General features: G+C 34.1%; 1 protein-coding gene across 4 annotated transcripts in view; it reads left to right on the top strand.

Moving 5' to 3' along the window:
- Positions 1 to 18,682, top strand: part of APLF (aprataxin and PNKP like factor) — a 79,001-nt gene that overhangs the window by 56,395 nt on the left and 3,924 nt on the right. For 3 of the 4 annotated variants that reach the window (XM_047781893.1, XM_047781895.1, XM_047781896.1), the window contains exon 9: positions 13,084 to 13,130. In XM_047781893.1, coding sequence (XP_047637849.1) covers positions 13,084 to 13,130 — 47 coding nt within the window. Of the gene's footprint in view, positions 1 to 3,941; positions 4,124 to 13,083; positions 13,131 to 18,682 lie in introns of all 4 variants that reach the window. The other variant, XR_007135107.1, reaches the window with a different exon arrangement.

Below are 18,682 nucleotides of genomic sequence, written 5' to 3'. Positions count from 1 at the left end.
AGATTATTTGGCAGGACTTGTTGCATTAATTAAGGCAGTGTGGTATGTGCCCAAAGATAAAGTAACAAGGCCAGAGCAGGGTAGAACCCAGAAACGGACCTGTGTATGTACAGGTGACATATTCATGAAAAGGGCCATTGCAGGCATTGAGAAAAATATGAGTTTTTTCAGTTAATTCTATTGGGATGCAAGTATTTATCTGGAAAAAGAAAATTCACACTACAGTGAAAAACTGAATTTCAGATGGATCATAGAGCTAAATGTTAAAGAAAACAATTATATTTTAAAGGTACATATATAAGAGTAATTTTCACAATTCCAGAGTTGGAATTGCTTTCTAGGGCTCTAGGGCAAGCAATAACTAACAACAAAGATTTAGTGTATAACACAGGGAACTATATTCAGTATCTTGTAATAACTTATAATGGGAAAGATTCTGAAAAAAAGATGTATGTTTAACTGAATTACTTTGCTGTACACCTGAAACTAATATAACATTGTAAATCAACTACCCTTTAATTTAAAAAAAGCAATAACTAAAATGGAAAACATTTAATATTTGATTAATTAAAATTAATATTTTTTTCACCAGTAGATACCATTAAGAGAATGAAAATAGGAGTTCTCTTGTGGTGCATGGGTTAAGGATCTGGCTTGTCACTGCAATGGCTTGGGTTGTTGCTGTGGCGGGCATTCAGTCTCTGGCCTGGAAACTTCTGTATGCCACAGTCGTGGCCAAAAAAATAAGAGTGAGAATAGGCCACAGAGTGAGAAAAATATATATGCAACTGCATAACTTATATCCAGAATATATAAAGAAAGCTTACAAATTGCTTTTTGTTTTTCTGTTAGTGATATGTACAGGGTTTTTGTCCAAAAAGACATCTAGATTGAATAAATCTATGAAAAAATACCCATTATTTTTATTAATCAGGAAAAGTTCACACATTCCTGTGCATGTGCACGCACATACAAACCTTGACATAACTAATTCCTTGCCCCTATTTATTTATTCAACAAATATTTTCTGAAGACTCATCAAACGCTGAGTTCTGATGAAGCAGTGTTGAGTGAGATTACTTGTGGAACAAACATATTTGCATCTGTCTGTTTGTCTATCTGCCTATCTGTATTTTTGGAACAAAACAGCCTTTCACAGTTCATGTCATAATTCATGGCATTATGGTGATAGAACTTTTCATTTTTAAAAAATTTTGTAGTGCAGAATTTTATACATATACATAAGTAGGAGGAATGTGAACTAAAGTGCCAATGAAACTATAACTCATTTTCAAAAATTATCAAGTCATGGCCAGTACTTTTTCATCTATGTCATATCTCCTTCCATCTTACCCCTACTCCTAGGTTGTTTCAAAGCAAATCTTTGGCATTGTATCTCTTCATCCCATTTGACCCATAGTTATCTTAGGGTATATCTCTAAAAGATAAAGACTTTCTAAAAACATACTGCAATACCATTACTAAATAAATCTTTAATATTTAGTATCCTGTCAGTTATCCCAATTCCCTTATAGTCTCATAATTTTTTTTTTTTATATTTTGTTTCTTTGTATCAGGATCCAATTAAGGTCCATATATGGCCCAAAAAAGAGCTGTATTTCTTAAATTATTTAATCAATAGGTTTCTCTTTGTTTTTCCATTGCAATATATTTGTCAAAGAAAGCTGACCATTTATTCTAAGGAATAATCCCTTAGTTTGGATTTTGCTGATTTCATTTCCAAATCACTTTTTATTATAAGGGCCCTTCTGTACCCTAATAATTGGTGGTTTGGAAATTTATTGAGCTTTGCTCTTGGCCTAGCATATGGTTGATTTTTGTTGAACATAACATGTGTACTTAAATGGTTTGTGGGAATAAGTTTCTATAAATGTCATTTTGGACAGGTAGTTACAGTTCAGATTTTCATTATCTTTGATTTTTTTTCTGTTGTTGTTCTGTTAGTTATTGAGGGAAGGGTATAGAAATCTCCACTATATTGTAGGTTGGTCTATTTTTTCCCTTAACTCCGTCAGTTTTTCTTGATTGAACCAACTGCAGTCTGTCCTCAGTGGAAAAGCCATAAAAATGAGAAATTCACTTGAAATTTTTCCCTTTTCCTGTGTATTGACTCCTGCTATGTTTCTGTTTATCCATTGCCTTTAGATGATTGTTTTTCCTATTTTTAACAGAGTATGATTATTACCTGTGGGAGGCTTTCTTCTGAGATCATTTTCTGTCAGTCTTCTTTTAGTATTTCTTGTAGTGAAAAACTACTGGAAAACAATTCTTTCAGCTTTTGTATGCCTGAAAATGGGCTTATTTTGATTATTATTACTATTTTTTTAAGGCTCTTTTCACTGGGTATAGAATTCTAGCTTGGCAAGTTTTGTTTCCTTTCATCACTTTAAGAATGTTCTTTCCTTGACTCTTGCATCCGTGGTTTATGCTGAAAGTCCATTTTCTGTCTTATTGTTCCTCTTTTAAAATTAATGTACCTTTTACTCTGATCATTCTTAAGAGCTGTATCATTTTTTTAATGATAAAACTTTGTTTTACTTTCAACAGTTTAATAAGATGAGTCTAGGTGTATTTTTCTTTGTATTCATCCTATTTGGGGTTTGTTGAGCTTTTTTTGTAAGTTGATGTCTTATTAGATGGGGATATTGCTTGGCTCTTGTCTCATCAGATATACTTCTGCCTCAGAATTCTCTCTCTTCTATCCTTCTATGCCAGTTAAACATATATTAAATATTTTAACCATATCCCACATGTCTCTTCTACATTGTTTTGTTCTTTCCAGTTTTTTCCCCTCACTGCTTCAGATTAGATATTTGCTTATTGACTTGTCTTGAAATTTACTGATCCTCCTGTCTTTTCTGACTAGTCTGCTGTTAAACCTATCCAAAGCATTCCTAATTTTAGAACTTCATTTTTCAGTTCTGAAATATCCATTCCATGATTTTTTTTTAAATTTCAATTTTGGTGAAAGTATCATCTTTTTGTTTACATTCCCCAGTTTTTCACCCTTCTCTTTAAAGACATTTTTTAACACTCTTATTTATTTTAAAATATGTATTTGTTAACCACCATATCTGGATCAGTTTCTTTTATTGTGATAGTGGTCATATTTTTCTGCCAATTCATGTCTAGTACTTTTTTGTTTTAATACTAACATTGTTTATTAAGAACTCTAGGAGCTCTAGATGTTAGCTTCCCTCAGTCAGGGTACCCCCTTTGTTTGACAGACAGGAAGCAAGTCATCTCTGTCCAGTTAGAGATTTAGATAGTTAATAGCCAGGGTGACATTTCAATAAATTTCCGCCTGGTTTATTCTTGTTCCTTTGACACGATATTTCTAGACATTTCATTAAAAGTCAGGTCTTTGTCTTTTCAGCTCAAATTTCCCTCTGGAGATTTTGAGCTATTAGCCTACCTCCCAGGCATCTTAAATTCAGGCACATTTCTTGAGGGGAGACTAGTTAGGTGTTTGTTACAGACCTCTTCCTTCTAGTGGTACTTTGTCTCTGAAACTACCCGAGTTCAGATTTCACTCAGCATTATATAAGATTCAAATTCAGACCTTAAGCCTCTCAATCCTCCCAGGAACTTAGCAGATATTTCTTGGGAAAAATAAGCCTTGTGTTTTAGATTCCTTTAATTTCTAGACTATCATGCTAACCTCATGAGGCCATAAAAAAGCTCTACCAGTTTCTCTTTTCCTCTGATAGTGTTCCTTCACTCGGGCCAAATCTTACTCTTTGCCTATACTAAGAACTGTCAAAGGGCTCTAGGGAAGAAAAGAGCCAGTTATTGTCAGCTCACAACTTTTTCTCTCTAGATGATAATGTAAAATTTCTCGTTGCTCCCACAATTCTCTCACAAAAAATATTTTTTTATAGTCTTTTTTTTTTTTTTTTTCCCCTGTTTGTTAAAACAAGAGCACTGGTCTGCCATGATGTCCTGCACCCTTTTCAGAAGCAAAATGCAAATGTGTCTGTTCTCCAGGAGAATAAAAACAAAATATAAAGCCTTGCTAAGAATAATGATGTCAGAAATTGCTGCCTGTATTTCATCAGTCTCTTTAAATGAAGGCAGAGTAGTCAAGAGAAATTACTCAAAGGTCAGTGACTCCATGTACTAATAGAGTGTCTCTATCTAAATATATTTATATGTATGTATATTGTATTTTTCATCTGTTGAGCTGCTTGGTCTCCTGTTTCTGCTTGAAGATAAAATCTTAAGATTTTTCCTCCTCATTAATTTTAATTGTATTTTCAGAGAGATTCTTGGAGATTGCTAGATCTGATTGCTTACTCTGACTACCATTTTACCAGTAAGGCAATGGAAACTAAAAAGATAAGACTTCAAAGCTAGTGAGATAAAAGCCAAGTCTCCTCTCTTCTCCAGTCCAACATTTCTCTGTGGCATGGCCTGATTCCACCATTGTTAGTGATAGCTTCTGAAGTATTGATAGTGGTTGTCTTTTTAGCGAAATGGCAAAATAATATTTTTGAGTTTAGAAAAAAAACCCAGATAAGGTACTCTGATTAAAGAAATCATGAATTTTTCAAATCAACAAGATGTTAGAAACCCAGATTGAAACATTTATATACCCTTTCTTGTCAATTATCATTTTTAGTTAAGCAAAAAACATGATTTTGTAGGTTAATTTTGTGTCATTGCTAAAACTAAATTGATATTATATTATGATTGGTTCAGTTTACTCTTTAACAATTTTTTTTTAAGCTTTTTAGGGCTGTACCTATGGCATTTGGAAGTTTCCAGGCTAGGGGTTGAATCAGAGCTACATTTGCTGGCTTATGCCACAGTCACAGCAAGTCGGGATCCAAGCCATGTCTGCAACCTATACCACAGCTCACAGCAACGCCGGATCCTTAACCTACTGAGCAAGGCCAGGGATTGAACTGGAATCCTCATGGATACTAGTTGGGCTCATTACCACTGCACCATACTGGGACCTCCCTCTTTAACAATCTTGATTTGCAAGAATAGATTTTTTTTTTAGCCATATACTGGTTTAGTGCTGTTAAAAAATGATTTAAAGAGGGCACTTTGGGTGATACAGATTAACTTTATTAACACTTCATGAAACAGTCTCCATTTGGAGAACTGCAACATGGGGCAAAAGACAGGAAGCTCTTATGGGATAAAGAATAAAGAACAAATAGAGTTCCTTCTGTGGCACAGTGAGTTAAGGATCTGATGTTGCTGCAGCTGTGATGTAGGTTGCAGCTGTGGCTCAGATTTGATCCCTGGCCTAGGAATTTCCATATGCTGTGGTTGCAGCCAAAAAAAAAGGAAAAGAAAAAAAAAAGAATGAAGAACAAGGAAGAGAGGATAAGGACCTGATGCTTTCTCTGTGAGGATGTGGGTTCAATCCCTGGTCTTGCCCAGTGGGTTAAGGATCCAGCATTGCTCCAAATTGCAGCATAGGTCACAGATGTGGCTCAAACCTGGTGTTGCTCTGGCTGTGGTGTGGGCCAGCAGCTGCAGCTCTGATTTGACCTCTGGCCTGGGAATTTCCATGTGCGCTTGTGGCTGTAAATAGGAAAAAAAAAAAACCAAAAACCAAAAAAAAACCAAAAAAAAACCAACAACAAAACAAACAAACAAACAAACAAAAAACCCAAGAGAAAAATAGAAAATATCTGATTGGCCACATAGCCAACCTTGTTCAGGATAAGAACTAAGGAAATAAATGCAGAGCTCAGATTTGGCTTGGCCTTTGGGGATTGGCTGACTGGAGGTGCTGTGTCTCTCGTCAAGCAGAGCATTTACAGGGACCTGAAAGTTATCTAAGTTTCAGTTTGCTGAGATGGTGCCCTAGACAGGAGTGACTCCATCTTAGGCCTAAATGTTTATTTCAGCAGTGCTAGAATATAAGTCTACTGTATCAAAATGATAAAATGTTCTAATTTAGCTTGCTTAAAGCAAGTTTTTATGTAAATGCATGCTAGATTTTTTCCTCTAGCCACAGAAGAAAAATATTGCAGCCTCACTGATCATAAAATAACCCATAAAATCAGTCAGAAAAACTAAAGATATGTATGTTCTAAAAGTGAAGTTAGGATAAGCCTCTATTCCATAATGGTTGACATGTTTGGAAGGAAGATGAAATTCATGAGCTAAAACATCTTTGCTCTCTTTTATCTTTAAAAATTTGCTTTCACACAATAGAATAAGAATTATTTTCAAGTAAAAACAATTACTCTCTCAAGTAAAATACTAGGTTGATTTTGAATTTGTTTGCTTTCCAGTCTTACCTTCTAATTCCTTGAATGTATGAAAATAACTTTCTTTTTCTGATAAATCTAGGTGATGTCAAATGTTGTATAATACATTAAATAATCTTATACCACATCAGGACCTAGGTTTATATGTTATCATATTGTATTTGCAAGTATTATCATATATGTTCAAAGTTTTTATCACTATAGAGCAAGAATGAAAACATAAAACTGTACGTGCATGGGTCTACTTATTTTTCAGACATTTCATGCCATGAATAAAACAGTAAAACAGAATAACAGATTTGGATCACATATTAATAAATACATGCTATAGTTAAAATAAAGATTTCCTTAGCCCATATAATATAGGAAGTTGATGTTGAGAAAAGGATCTTTAATTATCAATTTTAATTTTTTCTAAAATTACAGGCATTGTTAATATTTTGTCTGACATTATACTTTTGAAAATCTAACAAAATTAAATCAACTCAAAAAAATGATCATTTGAAAGAACTAGTTGATATTTTCATTTTCAGTATCTTGCCCATTTAACTGGTTTTTTTCCTTGTGCAGTGTACCACAGTCTGTTTAAAGACTGTCTCAGTTTAATGCTCTGATTAGCTTAAGGTACTTCTCTAAATTAGACCATTAGGTACTTAATGTCCAGGATGGCCCAGTGATTGCTGTGCTTGCCTCTGACTCATTCACTTCCTCTGGTGCATAATAGAATTTTATGCAATGCATTGCTCCTGTTCTTGTTGTTAAATTAAGCACTAAACATAGAATATATATACACTAAAATGAACTGAATCCATCTTCAGCTTAGTATAAAAATGTTGTCAAACTAACATATATTGCCTTAGATTTACAAAACCTTAGGCAGGAGTGTATTGCACAAATGAAAGTGTTGGTGCCTTCGTGTTTTTAGAAGCGAATGCCTCACTTTTTTTTTTTTTTTAATTATAATACCTTCTAAGAGGGATGACCTAAGAAAGTGCGTCAGTCATCAACTGTAAGTGCTCTCGTTGTAATGAATCTGCGACATGGTCTTCATAGTGTGAAAGAACATAGTGTTTTTGTCACAAGAATAATTGATTTTTAAAAATGTATATTCGATGGTAAAATATTATCTTTTATTATTTGCTGATCCCCAGTCAAGCTATGATCTAAAGTCTTTTGCTGTTTCCTCTTTTATTTTTGAAGTGTTCCAGGTTATTGCAATATTATCCTAATTGAGCATGTATACAAATGTATACCTTAAACTGCAAGATACTAATTTTTAGAAGCTGCTTAATAAAAAACAGGGATGTGTATTTAATGTAAATTCATGTTTTATTATTTGTGGCAAAATAAATAGGTTTTTATAGGAAACTGTAATTGCCTCACAGTTGAGATTTCCCAGAATCAGTCATGCGAGGATATCGATCATTTTGTTGTAGTTAAGAATAGTCAAAGTTGATAGCATCTTAATCCATTTTTATAGAATTTGCATATAGAGGAAGTAAGCTATAATCACCTGCCATGCTTACAGTTCCTTAATCATGTCTAAGAAGATAGTCTTCTAGACATCATTAATCATTTGCTACACAGGTTTACATAAGATTTGGCTATAATTTTTTTTATTTAGAAATAGTAACAGCATTGCTGTTAATGTGTAATGTGTCATGTAGCTGTGACAGAATGTACTGGAGTGTCTTCTGTGGTTTTGTTTTTCTTTATTTGAATATAAATTTATTTTTATAATAATAAATTTGTTTTTCTTTGTTATATTTAGTGTTAATTACACATATATATGAATTTTTAGTTATTTTGTAATGATTTTCAGTTAACAAGTTGACTTTTATTTTAATGCTGGCTTACTCTTTTTAGTATTTAATAAAGATCATGTATGTTAATTTTCCTTTTTCTCCTAAATTTTAGACTTAGATATTTTATAACATAGGATTCATGTTTTTGCTTTAGGTTTTAAAATGAGTGTTGAATTTCAAAAGTGTGAGATAAATTATTTGGGAATAAAAACAAAGGTATAGCATGATCATTTTTTAATTGAGCAGATTTTGAGTATCTGGCAGGCTCCTCAGTTTTATAGAAGCTGATGTAAAACAATACTTTAGGTTCATTAAAAATTTTGAGGGTAAGTTTTGATATTAAGATATCAAATTTTTTTTAAGTAAACAAGAATAAAAGTGTTTCTGTTCTTATTACTGCCTAGTTAATCTTTGAGTAGCTCTTTATGATGGAGAGATGAGTTTTTACATCAACAGATTTAGGTTCTAGTTATGCCATTTCTGTAGCAAAACTTTGCATGTCATTTGATTTTCCTGGACTTCAGTTTCTCATGAAAACAACAAGTTTGGGTCATTTGTGCTCTGGGGGCCTCCCTCTCAGTTGTGGAGAAATCTAGAGCAGAGAACAATATTGTCATATTCATGAAGTCAGATCAGTTATATTCCTGTCTAGTCTTCCTTAGCCTTCTTTGCTATCTCCTTTTCCCCTACCTCTAATTATTGCCAAACCACAGGGCTCAGTTCTCTGAGCTCTCCCTTCTCTATTCTGTTCTTACTCCCTAGGTGAGCTAATTTAGTGTAATGGCTCCAGACTCACATGTTTAAGTACCTCCACTTGGTTGTAAAATAGGTCGCTCAGACTTATCTGAAACAGAACTCATGATTTTTATCACGAAAACAACTCTTTCCCAAGTGTTCTCCAACTTTGTAGATGACTTCACCATTCAAATAGTGTTTAGGCCCAAACCACAAAGCACCCATGATTCTTCTCTTTTTCTTCACACCACTCATTCATTCAGTCCATCAGCAGTTCTTGCCATCGCAACCTTTAAAATACATTAGGAACCCGACCACTTCTTACTTCCTCTACTTCAATGATCTTAGTCATAACCACCATCATCTCTAACCTGATAAATCACAACAGCTTCTTAGCTGATATCCTCGTTTCTTCTCTTGCCCTTTAATAGTTCATTTTCCACACAGCAACCAGAGCAGTTCTCTAAAAATAAGTTACATCATGTTGATTTCTGCTTACTCAAAATCTTCCAGTAGCTTCCCACAAAACTCTTTACCATGGTGTACAGATTCCTGTCTGACTTCGGTTCCTCCTCTTTTGCTTTTCACTCACTCCCCTCGAGCTGTGCAAATCTTTGTGGGTTTTCCCACATACCCTCACCTCAGAGCCTTAGTAAATTTGAAGACATTTTCTGTTTTCTCTTCTTGAGTGTTCTTCCTTCAGATAAGTATTTGTTATTCATGTATCTATATCATTAAAATCAGAAATGTTTTGGAAAATGTATATTTTTAATATAACAGCTCACGAAAACCTGGTATGATTATGGGTGTGTACCTCTATGTTTAGAATCCAAAGAATAATTAAAAAAACAAAAACCAAAAAAACACCCAAAACACGATTTTGAGGCTGCTGAGTTACAGAAAATGCCATTTGTGAAAAAGTTTGATGTGAATCTTTTATGAATGAACTCTGAGTATTTCCATTTCATTATTAGGAAAATGTCATAGGGGGATTTGGCATTGTCCTTAAAATGTTCATGTATTCATAAGTCTTTAAAGAGATGTACAGTATTGCCACTTAGCCTTAACCCAAGTTATAGAAAAAAGACATTCTGCTTTATTGTGAAATATGATTTTTGAAAATGGGATATGCATAGGCAAATGTTAGAAAAATACTGTATAAATATCTGAAATTTGATTGAGGAAATATTCAACCATTGTAATTGCATGTATTATTGAAGGAAAAATTCAGCTATTTAGTATTAGTTGGCAATTACTTTTACTAGCACATAGAATTTTTAGGCATTGTTGGCTATTTGAAAGTAAAATTGATTTCTGTTTCTATAAAAATAGTTGACAGCTATAAAATGCTTAATGGCCTACAAATGTTTATATGTATCATACATGTAATGCTTTGAACAACCCTGTGTGAGGTAAGTAGTATTATTCTTGCTTTACAGATAAGGAAGTGGAGACTTGACCTGAATCACATAACCACTAAACTGGGTAGTTTGAATTCACATTCAGTTCTTCTGATCATAAAACCTGAGCCCCTTCCACAACATAATTGCTGGTGATGGATAGTTTAACAAGCCAGATGAGAACAAGTCAGAGACACAGTGGCATCTGTCTCTTGAGCATTTGTGAAGGACTCACTGTGTTCCTTGGCGATCGTAGTGATTGATCTACTAGAGCTAAGCGACCTATGATGCTGAGCAGTCAGTATCTCAGGAACCCGATTGCAGTAGAGTCTGCTTAATATGCTTGTCAAGTTTTCATTGTTTCCTGGGGAAGTAATATGAACTGTTAATGGCAGGAAACATATTTTATTCTTAGGCTTGTGTAAAAAGATTCCATGAGTACTTTATTCACTTTATAGGTGTGAGTAGAGAGCAATTTTAGCACATCGACAGTCTTTTCAACCCAGTGAGAACAGGCATTCTTTGGCTCATGTCCAATGGAAAAACTGCCTTTCAAAGGGTGGACTTCTAAAAATATCAGGATCCATGGATTATGATTTACTGGGAAAAAAATTAATTTTAACATAAGAAAAGTTAAGAAAACACAGAAAATACAGTCTAGAAATTATTAGAAACCTTTTTTTTTTTTTTTTGTACGCCAACCAATGAGAATTTTAAGCTTTGGTTTGTATTGTGAATGATTCATACAAGTTCTTTCAACAGTCATTTTCTTAAGAAATAATAGTAGAGGTAGCAAAAAGTGTGTCTTTTTTTTTTTCCTATGAAATAGGAAAATAAAAATTATTTCATTTTGGAAACTCACAGAAAAGCTTAGTAAACTTTTTTTGAAGGAAAAAAGTTGATTGTATCATAGTAGATTATTTATGAAAAACCTTGTTGAATGGCATGTTGTGAAAGGTACACTTGTAGGTGCTATGAAACATTATTTAAAAATGTAAGAAAAACCCATGGCCTCAAGAAGCATATTTGACAGACCATAGAGATAGTACACACACATTTGTGTTGAAGATTTAGATGGCAGTATAAGAAGTTCTGTGTTCAGTACCAAATGGTAGATATAGACAATATGTTGTGGAGATATTTCCCAGTAATTATCAGAGTTGCCTTGCTGAGGAAGGTATGATTCGAACCTTGAACAAGCAGTGTAGAGTTAAAAGAGTATTCTTGGCAAAAACGCTGTGAGCAAGTGTGTATCAATGGCAGAAAAGCAAAAACTGTTTTCCCAGAGGAGAAATGAAGGCTTGGGCTGCAAATAAAGGTGGGAACTGAGATTATGGGGGACCTTGAAGGAGAGGATCATTTATGGAATTTAACATTCAGGATACTTAATGTTGCTTTCTCAGTTAAATGTGGAAAAGCACTCACTCAGCTAGTTTCTTCTGGCCTCTATTGCGGTCTTACACCTGTATTTTAAGGAAAATAGCAATTCCTCCTAGGACATGATGGAAACTATTTGCAGAACCTCAAAGAAACAGATTTTCCCTCTAAGGCAGAAGAAAACCTGCACATGGAGCTGAAAATCTTTTCCTTTTCTGAGCACAAAATTACATCACACCTATTTCTCTTTTCCCTTTTTTGCATTGTGGCAGCTTTTTTCATTTGCAGCTCTCTTCATCACATTTAAGTTGTCCAGTATATTTCTTTCAACTTTCAATTTTCTTTTCCATCAAGAGGTCAGATTTGAGTTAATTACCCCAAACCCATAATCTTTTGGTCAATCTGTTTTCCACTTTTCAAAACCGTTGTGTTATGACCCCAATTAACTGTGTGGTTGCACTCTTGTAGTATGTATAATGTTCATATTGTAAGAAAAATTACCCCAAAAGAAGATATATTAGAAATGAAGAAATGTTGCTGACACCTGACACAGAGCTTGGCATGTAGTAATTGCTCTGTGACTATTTCTTGGACCACTGATGAATGAATCCATGGCTTACATTAACTACTGACCACCTACTATATCCTTAAATTAAGGACTTATTGTTTATTCCTCATGAATCCTCAAAACATCTTCATGTGACCTGTACACCTTGGCACATGTCTATTGTCAGTGTTTCCCATGTTCTCCTTTGTCAGTCCGCTAAGAGACACGTACCCGCCAAGTGGCTCATAACCCACCAGTTACTTTTTTTTTGCTGCCTGGGCAGTTTTGCACTATCTGGAGAATGTCTTATATATACATTGTGCCCAAACATTTGTTTAGTAAATGATAGAAGGGATCATCAGTATATGTCATCAAAAATAGGTATTCAAATAGTAGTTTCTGTTTGACTTTGGGATATGTTATTATTATAAATTTCTCAGTGCAAATTGACTTTCTTGTTTACTCGAAACTATGCTTTTGTTTTTGGATTCAAGAAGAGCCTTAAAAGTCTCCTTTTAGATACTACACATACACACACTCTTGTTTGATATTTTGTGTTATATATTTTATATATTAATTTACATTATATATTTATATATTATATATATATGCTGTATAACATTGGCATTTTAGAAATGCAATATATTTTGTCTCATACTGCCTTTCTGTAGAATGTAAGTCATGAGGAAAGAATTTTGGTTCACCACTCCTCCTTTGCATCTAGACCTATGCCTGGCATGAAGTAGGCACTCAGTAAATGTAATCAAAAAGCAAATGCTTTCTCCAGCTTAGTGACTATAGCCAACAACAATAACAAAGCAAATGCTTTTCAAATTAGCATATTGCTAATTTTCTTTGTATGTTAGTGAGTGGTCTAGTTTAATTTAAGTAGTCGTCTTCATTTTTAGTGATTGTCAAACTAGACCTTATATCTGCTTGCCTTTTTTTTTTTTTTTTTTTAGGAAGAATCCCCAGCACAAGATCGAATATAGACATAGTACATTTCCAGGTAAGTAATTTTACCTTAGGAAACTCAAAAATGAAAACTTCATTTGCTTCTTCTGTTAATCACAAGTACAGTTTCCAGTTGTTGTGAATTTATTTTTATCTTGCTTCTGTGATTTTGTGGAATTGATGATTTTAATGATTTTCTTAGATTTAAAAAATGATAAATTTTTATATAGCAAATGTTTTCTACAATCATTGTCAATTATATTTACCTTTGTATTTGTTATTTTTTGTTTGCAAGTACCTTAAAATCTCAAACTGGTCTAAATGATAAAGAGATCTTATTGACTTCTGTAACTGAAAAATCTAGAAGTAGGGCTAGATTTAGACAAAATTTGTTGCTTTGGCTCATTAATAATGTCAATAATACCACCAACAACCCAATTTCCTTCTGTCTTTAGGGGGGTGATTTTTATCCTGAGACTGGCTCTGGTCCCCTTGGAACCAGGGTAGAGTCCCTTTCTTCAGAACCACAGGGATCCCGAGTAGAAACTAGGTTTAAGGAAAGAAGCAGGGAGATATAGACCAGAGAGGCAACTATCAAATGACCATCAGTCCTGTTTATGTCAATGTGATTTACCTTCTTTTTTTCTGAACCCTAATGTTTTTTCCCTTTACAAAACAAATTATGGCTGCCTTGTATCATTTATATAATACAGAGGCCAATTCGGCATCCAGTATTTCTGCCCACAGAAGAGAGGAGAAAATGTACAATGCAAACTATCCCCACATACTGCCTTTGTATGTGTACAACCAACTTGTGACTAAGTGATAAAATAATCAGTGTCAGCACAGGAGAATTCCGTTTGCTGTTTCTTATTGAAATATACTTTAGTGCTTTGATCCTCCAGACGCAAATATAATCACTCTATCTGAGATAATATGGTATGAAGGCTATACTAAACTTTCTTCCCTGGGGCCATATCTAAAGCTATATAGCATATTTATGGTTGTTAAATTAACTTTTTTTCAAGCAGTAATATAATAATGTTTGATTAAAACTCTATTTTTTGGACGGATTTTAGCATTGTCTCATAAAAGTGCATTTGACACATTTGTATCAAATGAATCATACCTTTCTCAGCAAGGCAACTCTGAGTATCTGAATTTTCTTTGAAAAGTCTCTCTGAATTATCATTGACATATCTTAAATATTCTCTAGTTCTGCAGTTGTATGCACACATGCTTATATATACTTTTCTTTCAGAAGTAGGAACCAAAAGATCTAGAAAGAAAGCTAATATTAGTAGGACTTAAATGAAATTCTATAAATTGCTTCTTAGTGTAATGGGGAAGGCAGAGAATTTGGAATATAAAAAAGGTTAATGCCAATGGGTTTTTTTTTGTTTTGTTTTGTTTTTTGTCTTTTTAGGGCTGCACTTGAAGGCATATAGAGGTTCCCAGGCTAGGGGTCGAATCAGAGCTGTAGCTGCTGGCCTGTGCCACAACCACAGCCACAGCAATGCCAGATCCCAGATCCGAGCTGCCTCTGTGACCTACACCACAGCTCACGACAATGCCAGATCCTTAACCTCCTGAGCGAGGCCAGGGATCAAACCTTCATCCTCATGGATACTCATCAGATTTGTTTCTGCTGTGTCATAACGGGAACTCCGCCAATGGTGTTTTTAAAAAGAAATAAAATTCATTTATAGTAAAGTGAATCAGACCCCTGCATAACAGCTTTTCTAAAGTTAAAAGTATGAATACCTCATTAGTAACTTGGTACATTAGAGAGATGAATCTTTAGTAGTAAAATCAGTCATTTAAAATGTTTATTCTTATAGGATATAGTAAGCTTTCATCTTTAGAGATATTCAGCTAAAAATTTTTTTTCACTTAAGTGAAAATTAATATCCTAAATAGTTCTAAGATTTAGTGGGAAATAAAGGAGAATAAAACTTGAAGAATTATTGATGTTAAGCTGTAAATCTGCTTTGAGATATTGTCTTCTTAGATCTTGTTACCAAAAAACTATTTGAAGAAAATCAGCAATTTGGAAAGATATTTTTCTCCTTGTAAAAATCTTCCAGTATGCACAAGACACAGTGTGCTCTACATTCGTTTTTGGAATAAGAACTGACAGTGAAATTTTACATTGTAAAGGAAATGTTAAATACAAATTTTAGAATTGTCATTCTCATATTACAAATTCCTCTGCATAAATAGGAAAGTCAAAACTGACCACATTCTAATACTGAATAGTTAATAGCATATTGTTTCAAACTTGTTAAAGACTTTGTTGCTTTTTCTAAAAGTTGTTATTTTTCATCATTATGATAGTCCAGTGTTACCCATCAGTTTTTAAAAAATAAGTGACAGCTTATTTCTCTTGCTCTGCTTCCAAGTAGTCAAGCTGTCAACCTCATCTCTACATTTCATATTATTTTACTGATTTGTAGAAAGTGAAGATTCCTGCTTTGGCCTTGAAGTTGGGGAACTTTTGAGTTGGAAAGAATCTTTGAGGTCATTTAATCAACGTCCTTTGATTCATAGATAAAAAGTGAAATTCCACTAAGTGCCTTGGTTACTATCATAGGCTTGTTTATGACACAGATCTTTATGCTTCTACCCTCCTAGTCTCTTTTCCTTAAACCATGCTGTTTTAAAAGACTTTTGATTAAATGAGGGAAATGGAACACCACATAGAAACAGCAGTAAGTAGTAGCTAGAAAATTAGAAGCGACCTAGGTGAAAATAGAGGAAAAAGAATTTATTCCTTCCAAGCTCACTTTGACTTGGAAGAAACAAGCTCCCTTCTGATTTCTCAGACATGCTCAGCAATTATTTCACATAAGCTAGTTGCAGCATAAGAAAATGCTCTATGTAGCTTTTTTTTTTTTAATGGCATTATGCCATTTAAATATATGGAAATCTATTGGAAGTCACAACTACAAAAAATTAAACTATAAAAATTATTTTTTGCTATTGCTTAAAGAAATTAAACAACTACTACTTCATCTCCTGTTATGACTTTTGTGCTTCAGTAAGCTCTTCACTCACCGTGGCGTTCTGTGTACAGTACTGGGGTCTTGGCTTGAAGTCTTCTATGCTGTGACTCCTCATGACCAAGTTACCTGGTCTCTGACAAGCTTCCTTGTCTGAGAGGCTTTCTTTGGAATTTTTGTAAAGCAGACAGTGTTATGTAAGGTTTATGTGAACTTTACTACTTTCATCACTTTAAATCTAGATATTCAGATACCATGCTTCAGCTTGCCCAGAGAATACATGCATGGGTGATTTTTCTGCTTTCTTCAAATCCTTTTTGCAAAAAACTTACTAATTGTTTTGCTAAAGATAGCCATTTTATTCCTAAATTAGGTGTTAGTCATATTTATTTTAGAACCCTGCTTCCTGAGATTATTCCCACAATTCAGGGAATCCTGTAATAATTCAGATCAAGTACACTGCTTCAGAGCGTTTTCCAAGTAAGTAAACTTTCATTATCTCTGTGGCACAGTGACACTGAAAGGCAGAAATTGTTATTTCTCTAAAAACATCTTTAGCACTTAAAAAAAAAAAGAAAGAAAAGAAACTCCCATCTTGATTGCATTTGTGCTGTGGAATATTTAAACTTACTTGTTGAATTTACTATAAGAGGTTCTATTTAATTGGTTTCACAACGATAATCACATGTCAGCATTCAAATCCTGTTGAGAAATGTGGATGTGGTACCACTGACAAAGGGCACAGAGCTGAGTTCTAGTGCTGACTTGCCCTTGTCATGACTTTGGCTTTCCAGGTGCCTTTGTTAAAGCACAGAGTTCTTTAAAGTTCTGTAATGTAATGTTCATATAAAGCAAAGGGGATGGAATCTGATTACCAGCTACATGAAGTTCTGTTGCATATAATTTTTCAGATTCTGGACCTCCTGTTAAAATAACATGAATGTGTTTAGTTATATCTTAAACAAAGATATAATTGTTTATATCTATTCAAAATTTAATGATGATTTGATAGATATAAGCATTATGTTTTGATGAAACAAAATGGGATTCTTCTGATTAATATGTCCTTGTTGCTTTAACAAATGAGCCTGCCCAGCAAGTTGCTAAAGATTTCCAGGGTTCATTGAGGCTTGAAGCTCCTTCAAGTAGGATTTAAATAAAAGTCTTTAATGTAATTCATTGTGTTGACAGGCTGTCTAGTAATTTAAAAGGGAGGTTATAATAAGAAGGGTTTCTATAAACTAAATGTGTTCAGCAGTTGATTTGTAAATGGTTCATTTGTTCATCCATTCATATATTTAAAAAACACGTGTGTATATATATATGTTTGTGTGTATGTGTGTGTATACACATGTATAAAGTGCCCTTAGACATGTTAGACACTGTTCTAGGAACTGAGGATACAATAGAGACAAAACCCTGCTCTTGTAGGGTTTCACAAAGGTGCACAGTGCACATGTTAACAATAATATGATGTTATGTAGTGATTCTGCTAAGAAGAAAAATAAAGCTGTGAAGAGGACAGAATGGCATGGGTGTGCGTGGGGGTGGCAGGTAGGTGCCACTTCAGTAAGACTCTGATAATTTAACATTAGAGTAGCAGGCTAAAGGAGAGAGCAATACAGCGGATTATCTGAGCGAAGAGTTTGCCAGGCACTGGGAAAGCCCTGGAGATGATCCTGCTGGGACTGCTCAAGGAGCAGTGAAGATAGGGTAGAATTGGGGCAAAGAGTATAAGTGAACGGTGGCACATGAGGTCAGAAAAGCTAGCAGTGAGCCAGCTGTGCAGTGTCCCAGCCTGAATTTGGGTACTACAAAATGTAGAGATTTAGAAGATGATGAAGATCCAGCAAAGGAGCTAGAGAAGGGACAGCCAACAAAGTAGGAGAACCACAAGTTTGTTTTAGCTTCATGTGTGTTTTTCTTGTAAATTTGCTAAGATAATTTCTGAATCTTAAAGGAAACTCATTATTGAAATGTCATTAGTTATATATATGGAATACTTCCAAAAGTGCAATGGATAAAAACAGAAATACTCATGTTCTTTCCTCCGCTCTCCCTTCCCCATCTGCAGACTACCCTCTAACTGTTTTTTAATTTGTATTCTATCTTTAGAGTTATATGGGGAATCGCGATTAGACATAAAACATGCCCTCAAGATGCTTACAGGAGATAAAAAATGTACACACATAATAATGCCAGATTTCCCTTAAGGAACTGCTGTGCTTCTTATGCTAATGAGAATTGTGTAAATTATTATGTAGCCTTTTTAGCCTTGGCTGCAAGAAAACTCAGGGAGAAATGTGATGCTCAGTTTCTATTAATTATGTTAAAAATCAAGGTTGACATACTTATATTCTGCTTTTTGTTTTTAGTTTCTACTTTTATTTGCATTTTTTATCTCATTATTATTACAAGCTAGCTCAAATCCTCTTGGAATGACTAGTGATATTAAGAAAAATATAACTGTCTGGGCTCCGGAAGTTAAGAGGACAGAAAAATTATATCCTTTGTCATCATTCTCCCATCAGATTTTTCCCCATAAGATTTCTTGACTTTCATTTAAGTTATATCTATTACAAATGAACTTTTTAAGAAGTTACCT

This window comes from Phacochoerus africanus, chromosome 5 (genome assembly GCF_016906955.1).
Source record: "Phacochoerus africanus isolate WHEZ1 chromosome 5, ROS_Pafr_v1, whole genome shotgun sequence".
In the NCBI taxonomy this organism is placed as follows: Eukaryota; Metazoa; Chordata; class Mammalia; order Artiodactyla; family Suidae; genus Phacochoerus; species Phacochoerus africanus.
Note: the sequence above shows the minus strand (reverse complement) of the source record. Positions and strands in the feature narration are given on the sequence as shown.